General features: G+C 39.5%; 1 protein-coding gene across 1 annotated transcript; it reads right to left on the bottom strand.

Annotated features, from left to right (window-relative positions):
- Positions 1 to 218: 218 nt before the first annotated feature.
- Positions 219 to 7029, bottom strand: LOC124693140 (cyclic nucleotide-gated ion channel 1-like). The gene is made up of 8 exons (XM_047226598.1): positions 6908 to 7029; positions 6091 to 6198; positions 5213 to 5747; positions 4645 to 4857; positions 3385 to 3674; positions 3184 to 3295; positions 2276 to 2512; positions 219 to 1274 (listed from the first exon to the last, which is right to left on the bottom strand). The coding sequence occupies exons 2-8, from the start codon at positions 6120 to 6122 to the stop codon at positions 576 to 578; spliced, it is 2118 nt and encodes a 705-aa protein (XP_047082554.1). The 5' UTR covers positions 6123 to 6198; positions 6908 to 7029; the 3' UTR covers positions 219 to 575.
- Positions 7030 to 8180: the final 1151 nt, after the last annotated feature.

Here is an 8180-nt window from a genome sequence, read left to right as displayed (position 1 = left end):
TAAATATCCACTGCAAAATGCAACAGATAGGGCGTTGGTGAAATGTTCGACAACAAAGAGTGATTCCTCTCTTGCAATGCAGAAGGTTCAGACCCAAAATTATGCAAAGCACAACAACTTTAAACTTGCAGAGCATGCCATAAACTGAACAAAAATGGATCAGGCTGTAACACGTTTTTCATGAAAATAATGAGGTAAAACCAGGACATTTAAGCCAATATACCAAGGTGTCACATATGTTGGGACTATGTGTTACTATTGTATGGGAACACGAAACAGAATACTCACTATACACACATAATTCATATGTATACTTATATAAAATCAGGTTAATAATCGAGCCCACACCTATTACAGTATTACCTTTACAGAATATATACAAACACGCCTACTGTTATATCTAAACCAAGTAGCAGGGTACACCATTCAATTATTATGCTATTGGGATTTCCCACCTCGTCTTCGAACAGCCAATGAAAATTTCAGGCCACATCAGTGAGTACAACCGCACAAATCGTGCAGAAAAAATGGGCATCATCAAGTTATCCACGTTCGCAAGTGGCGACTCGGTAAAACTATTGCTCTTCTGCTGAAAAGTTGGGTTCTGCTGGCTTCTGTAACAGCCTTGCAGGCACTCTTTCCTGCAGCCGGGCCTTTCGGGTGGAATTCCTCCTCAGGATCCGCATCATGTTGCGAGCGAAACGTGAAGCATATATCGCTGCACCGAAGCTGAGCGAAGTAGAGCCATCATTCACAATCGCAAGTTGCAACCGCTCCTCCTTCTCGCGTAAAGAATCCTCAATCTTCTTCCTGCAGTGCCTGTGCCAAGCTGCTTGTATAAAACAAGCAGCCCAGGTTCTCCACTGCTGTGAATAGAACCTAAACGTGTGCCGGAGCTGTTTGCTGTGGAGTCGTCGGAACTGAGTGGCCACAAACTTCAAGTCTTCAGAGATCAAAGCAAAACCTTCAACTTCAGACATCGGCTTCACTGTCCTGGTTGAGCTGGGGAGACTGGATGTTGAGTTGGGATCAAGAGCCCAGGTAAGAAGCTCCTCACCACAGAAGTCTCCGCCTTCCAGAACATCAGAGTTGAAGAAGCCAGTTTTTCCACCATTTGTCGTCATACTCATGAGGTTTCCTCTCATGATGAAGAACATTTCATTTACTGGATCCCCTTCACGAACAATGCACCCACCCTCTGTGTATAAAACAGGCTTTAGTCGGTCGCACAAGGCATTCAGGAGCTGATCGTCCATTTTTTCAAACATTGGAACCTGAAAAGGAAAAAAAAAATAACCAGCAACGTGAACACATTAAGGGTTGTACATCATCTGCAATGAGTCCTGACTACTGACGGGAGGGGGAGAGAGAGAGACTATGGTGGTGTTCATAACAGACCACCTCTGCCTGAGCAAGGGAAGTCAGCGTAACATGTAACTTGCAAAGCACTCGGCAAGTTCCAAAGAGTAAGAAGAAACCAGAAGTGACAAATAGGTCAGGGATAAATTTTCCATTCTGGACTTTTTTCTCACTCGCCCAGACAGCGGTCATTGGTACATGGACGAAAAACATAGTATCTTTCCAGAACTGTGGACCTAGGGATGGTACATGCCACTAAAGTCCTTCTACTATGTTATATTCATAATTATGGCCCTCCAACAGCCAAATTTTCTGGAAGAAAATATCACAAATTTTCAGCATGTAAACAAGGTGTGAGGAGGTTATATAATAAACAGTACTTAAAGAAAATTCCTCCCAGTAGTCTACAGACAGACAGTAGTCTATCAGTAGTAGGAGTAGTAAATACTCGGCAGTTGTCAGGGAACATGCAATGTATTCTTAACTTAAACTAGTTATCTACTTGTGACTTCGCTTACTGAGTTATTTTCGAATTTTCAAATAACCTACTCATGAAAGACACCTACAAAAAAAAGGCAAACCGAACAGGAACAAATAAGAATCATTCATAGGTCATAACTCAGAATATATGGTTTCAAAATAGCTCAACTGTTCATTTGACCAGATGATTTTCTTAAACTGGCTCAAGCCAGCAATAACGATTACTGGTCAAGCGATACGCTTGTTTGGCAAAAGGCAAGCGCAACAGGGTGCAATATAGATTATACATGGCTTTATTACCGGGTGTAAATAGTTCGACTGTTTGCTTGACTAACTGATTTTTCCAAAACTTCTCAGATCAGAGACCAACATTAGTGTTCATAGCCAGCACAGGAAGTTACTCTATAACAGAAACTTGTATGTTGTAAGAACATACCCTCATAAGAAGTGATAAACAAAGATGTCGTTTTATATCCCTCCTAAGATCCTTGGGGAGGTTCACCAGGAGGTGCTCTTCATCAACCCCACTTGTTTCTTGCCATCTATATTGTTCATAACGCCGTATTCGCTCCTTGAGGTTCCCAGGAAGATGTCGATATGACATCCATTGATCTGTGTCGCGGCTTTTCACTCTCGTTTCTTCTATTCTCAGAGAGGCTGACTGCAAATAGGTCTATAAAACACGCAGAAAAATACAAAAGAAAACAGTTAGGGGCTTCGCGCATGAGTTAGCTACCCAAATAGCACAGAGTCACATGTCAGCAAAGAACACCATAATTTGTATGTCTATATCATTATCAGGGAGAATTTGAAACATTGTTTTGTATTATGTGTTCCACAATTTAAGAAAGTAACCATTTGTTCTACTTAGATCGAACCATTTTGCAGCAATACTATACTGTTTTAACTCATAAAGTCATAATGGCATGTCACGTCGCATAGTTCTGTGGAGGTAGTACTCACAAGTCACATCCGGTAGCGCAAGAACATGCACCCATCTTACTCAAGATAAGTTGGACAGTTTTGGGGTTTTATGGAATTCAATTATAAATACAGTTTTTTTTGCTACATGTAATTCAATCATTATCATTTTCTTCTAGCGTGGAATATATTTTAGCACCAGTCTAGCATTTAAGATCTCCAAATGATTGTGAAGATATCAGAAGTTCAAAAACAATAACGCATTATCATGTTTCTGGTTCCAATGCGACTTTTATTGATGGAGTAACGTCAAATAAGATATTAATTTATTTTTCCATGATATCTACAAATTCTGAATTAAAATGGAGGAAAATGAATTATAAATTTATAATATTCCTAGCTATCAGTGATAAATATTATTACCTGCACATTACCAATAAGAAGTGAAAAAAGAACTAAGCCGGATATTGAGACAAAAACTGCAAACATGTTTTCCCATGCCTGCGTGCTTGTTTTCAGGTTTTGGCCAAGAGAGCTGCATTAAATAGATCAAGAGAAATGTAAGTGACTAATTATTACAATCTATAAACACATAGAAGCGCTGTAGTTATCTTTAGGGAAAACCTGAGATTTTGCAGACCCCACCAAACACAATAGAATAATTTCGCAAAAAAGTTTTTTGATTGTGAAACATTTGCTATGGCTGGTGCATAAATTCCAAGGAGCGGGTCTGGAAGATTGGTCGTGGAGTTACTTGGAATGCAAACATGTTGTAAGAAAGCATTTCCTATGTTTATATCACCATTTCCACAGTACAAATATGCAAGTTTACAGTCTGGAGTTTGACCACATTGCTGTCTCCAGCAAGCATCTTTGCGTTGAATAGAAAGCAAGTACCAAACCGCTCCAAGAACCTGCAGGTATTAAAGATTACCCATAAACATGTAGCCACCAAGGCTTAATTGCATTGCACTTCTAAAATTAGTCCATCGTGCTGAAGATAGATCTAGATGATGACATACAAATCAGCCTACATAGTACCTTTACTTACAAGCAGTTGTCACTTCAGATACTAACATGAGCTAGAATATACAAACTTGAATCTTTTAACATTGATAATAATAATAATAATAATAATAATAATAATAATAATTGAAAAATAAGAAAATATGATACTCTGTATACATAAGAATTTTATATGATGAATTTAACAATAGTATTAGAAGAAATTGACATACACTATGAAAATGTGGAAAGCATTGTAACAATATCTCTTAGCAAGACTATCAGGAATTGATATATATGTGGTAGAATATATCTCGACGTGGACGATAGCTCACCAGGGGCATGTTACAACAGAACTGTAACATAAATACACATATGTTATTATAATATATATATATATATATATATTATAATATTATGGTTGTCTGTATCCGAGGATACCCCAGGAGTTTGCCTTCCTTTTCGGAAAAAAAAAATCCAGAAAGGGTTGAAAGCTTGGAATGGTCCTATACAGGCACAAACCGGAATGGTGCCCAGAACAGAATTGGTAACTTTGCCCAAGAGCCCTAAAAGGTGTGAGGGTTGTGAAGATTGATAATCCATTCTACTTTCTTGAGATTGTGCCTACAGAATTTGCAGCTAACTTTGCCAAATATGGTTTTCATTTTCACCATGATTATTTATTGTCGCTATTTTGGTACTGTATCGCCCGCATCGACAAAGTATCACAAATAATCCATGCCAAACTTTTGCACATACTTTTTAATCTAGGATCTCTAATCTCTTACCACACATGACTGCTGACTTCAGAGTTATTGCAAAAAAGGATGACTGACTTACATTATTCACAATACAGAAATTTATGAACATGGCACTTACATGGCTAGCAAGCATGTAATTTATGAGGTTGAAAGCAGCACCAGCCCATGCTGTCTCTGTAATTATCCCAGCAGATCTGGTGATTTGAAGATACAATGGTCGTATTCGGATTAGCCGAGGCACATATTGGCATATAACTATAAGCAACAAGATGTTTTTGGCTTTCATGAACTCAGAGGTTTGAAGATTACGTAGCACGACCAAAATGACGACCTGAACAAAAGATGGTCAAGATTAGTTACTGCACTATCAGAACTACAAATTACAGAAAAATCCCCAACCAGAATGATAGCATCGTTCTTTGTCTATATTTTGCATCAATCAATATTCCAATGTAAGAATTAGTACAAGGCAACAATATAAACTGAAAAAGGCAAAATTTGTTTTTACGCAATATAACTCTTGAAATAGATGGACCACAATTTTGACATAGTTCTCATGCAAGGGCAACCAGAGGTAATGGATAAAATTGCTAAAATAGAAAAGCATAGGATCTATCCAAAAAAGCATTTGCTATGATGTGAACAAATGCTCCATCCTAAGCCTAATCAGCTAAATAGCATAGTACCTGAGGGATGGGTAAGACAGCACAGACATCAATCCAAAAATATGTTGACAAATACCGCTTGGCTATAGCATATTTGTCCCCAACCAGTACACCCCTACCAAAAGTTGTAGAGGAAGATGTGATAAAGCCTGTCCAAAACTGAAATACCATATGGAGTATATAGAATATATCTGTCACAGAGCGTAGGACACTTGCTGTGATTTCCAATTTCCTATCCAAATACCAGCAATAATTTTGATCATTGATAACTGGGATATAGAGGAACAATGGGTCCACAGAAACTGCAAAAATACATGATAACACGAATATCTTGTTCCATCTTTGCAGAAATGGTCCTTGAGGGTGAAGAATGTTTGGCCTGGACTTTCTGTCATCCGGCATTGAACTCTTTAAGGTTTCAGAATGGAAAAAGTTTCGAAGGAATGCAAATACTCCATCAGTTCTTTCTTTAAGTGATCTAGGTTCATTATGTCCTCGTGGTGAAACTATGTTCTCCGAGTTAACAGATGGCTCAGGTGATCTCCAGTCCTCAAATCTGCGTATATCATGAAGCAAACAGAACAATCAGAACCCATATAACATGGAATTTTCACCAATGCTTCATTGTTCCCATAAAACCAAACGAAATTGCACTGCTTTAGGGGAAGAGGACTTCATTGACTGATTTTGAGGTAGAGAGACTGGTCATAATATTGTGTGATCAAAGTAGAGGCACCAAAGTTCCATGTACCCTCATTTTTCACTGAAGGAACTATCCCACTAGCATTCACATGTGTTGCGCTGCCAACGTACTAAAACAACTAGTTGAAGGCTGCAAATTTGACAAACCATTGTTCTCTAGAAATTATCTCAAACAACAGGGTGTGTAAGAAGCTGACCTAACATATTTGTCCTCTCTTTCCATCATCATCTCCACCAGGCCAACAGTTAGCTGCTGGAGGATAGATCAGTTCTTCAAGGTGTGGAAATTGCATACATCGAGTTCCCTGATGATTATCAAGCGTAAGTAAGAGCAGCAAACAATAACTTTCTGTACCAAGAATCCCATAGTACATCTGACAGAAATGTCCAGTGAGACAGCTTAAATATTGTCAACCGGGCTATAATAGATGAGAAGAGAAACACGGTGGTTCTGAGGCCTCCATGAGTAGAAACAAGAAAATGATGGGTAAAATGTAGACAATTATGAGTTCCCTTGGTATACTTTTTTTTGCGGGGAGTTCCCTTGGTATACTTTAAAAGTGATAACCGTCAAAATAATACAGTAGGTTGTTAAAATTTTCCACCAGGATAACAGTAAACACTAGGTGGTACAACTGAGCCAGTCTGATAAAGGCAAATAGACAGCGAGCGCTCATACCAAAGTTTTTCCAACATCGCTACATCTCCGTGGCCATCCGCAAAAGAAGTACCAAAGAAAGGCATGCAAGAACTAAACAATTGGCCATGTAGACAATTAATAAAATTTACAAACAAACAAACAGAGTGCCTACAGAAAAATCGCACGCACTAGACAGGCTACATACAGTACGATCATAATCTCCCCACGGCAGTCTACAGAGCTAGCCCACCAACCCCGCCGCAAAATCACGCGCCCAGAGGCCATAGGTAAGCGAGCGCAAAATCAGACTAATACAGAAACTTAAAACGGAGCAGAAGTGCAGTAGGTTGGAGCAGAGGAAGCGGAAGCTTTACCTAGGGTTTGAGGAGGGGTTTTCCTCTCCTTGCGCGTGTTAGGCGGGGAGGAGACTGGTGGTGGGGTGGAGCAGTTGGGGAAGCATTGACGGGGCCTTGGCGGTCATGCGGCATTGTGGTGGAGGTGGTGGACTGGAGCGGAGGAGGAAGGAGAGGAAAGAAAGTGGGTGGGTGTGGACACTCGTGGTGGACTCCACAACGACGACGGGTCTCGTCTACGCCGTGGACCGACCGGCCTACGCCGGCCCACTCTGGAATTCTTAATTGTTACACCAGATTAGACGTTAGGTTATTTTGTTATTGCACCTGATAATGATGGAGATCCTGCATTCCTTGCAGAATATATAAAACAACACGTTTAGCTAATCATATTGTATGCCAATTAGTGTCGCTGGATTTATAGTGAAAAACATTTTTCAATGGTGTAAATATTATAGCAACAATCTCTATATATTTAAAATATTTTTTAGTTAAAGTAAAAAACATGGAACACCAGGACCTTATTCATTGGAATGGAGGGACTACAATTGCAGTTGTACCCACCGGCCCACCGCTACCACCTTAGTGGCATCATCTTTAGTGACTTTTTTAGAAGACGTAAGTCTAGTTCACAACAGTAGCGTCCTGAAACCCTATTCTTGTCCTCTGCATCATATAAAAGAAAGGGTACATCTGCCATGAGAGAGATAACTTCTAAATCATCACACCGAATATAGCCATAGTACTACTTGTAATTTTGATTCTATGGCGATTGTGGTGTTGTAAGACTATCAAGCATTCATCTTCAAGCAATTCTCTATACAATGCAATCTATTTGTAATCTAATCGCGTGTGAGTAGTCTCTTTAGGCTATGGATAAGGCCTAGGCTCAGGGCACCATGTGTGCACGAAGATGGAATTCTCAATATAATTGTGATCTTTAAATGTTTGTGCAGATATTTGTTTATTCTCTATCTCTCAATCCCGTGACTCGTTGTACCCAAGAAACAGAAGATCGATACAAGGAAGAGACACGAGCGGGGAGGAGAGAGAGGAAGGTAATGTTGAACCTAGTAACAATAAGGGTAGTACAGTAGTTGAATTCAAGTACATGGGAAGAAACAACCACGTCATGGAATGTGTTGGTTATGTGTAAACCTTAATAATTGAGGGCAACCCCACGGGATGGACATGGCCAAGAGAAACTTCAGTCAAAAAAATGCATCGCCCACTTATATCTTTTACAAAGAATGCATATGAAATTACCATTGATAATTAATCTTATAAAGCACCA

Source organism: Lolium rigidum, chromosome 1 (genome assembly GCF_022539505.1).
Source record: "Lolium rigidum isolate FL_2022 chromosome 1, APGP_CSIRO_Lrig_0.1, whole genome shotgun sequence".
In the NCBI taxonomy this organism is placed as follows: domain Eukaryota; kingdom Viridiplantae; phylum Streptophyta; class Magnoliopsida; order Poales; family Poaceae; genus Lolium; species Lolium rigidum.
This window is presented reverse-complemented; position numbering and strand designations above follow the sequence as displayed.

Excerpts from the sequence above, each read along its gene's own strand:
- LOC124693140 (XM_047226598.1), bottom strand. The coding sequence starts at position 6,122 with ATGATGATGGAAAGAGAGGACAAATATGTTAG. Across the intron at positions 5,748-6,090 it reads AGAGAGGACAAATATGTTAG|ATTTGAGGACTGGAGATCAC; the intron begins GTCAGCTTCTTA and ends TGATATACGCAG. Across the intron at positions 2,513-3,183 it reads TTCTTATTGGTAATGTGCAG|ACCTATTTGCAGTCAGCCTC; the intron begins GTAATAATATTT and ends CGTGTTTTATAG.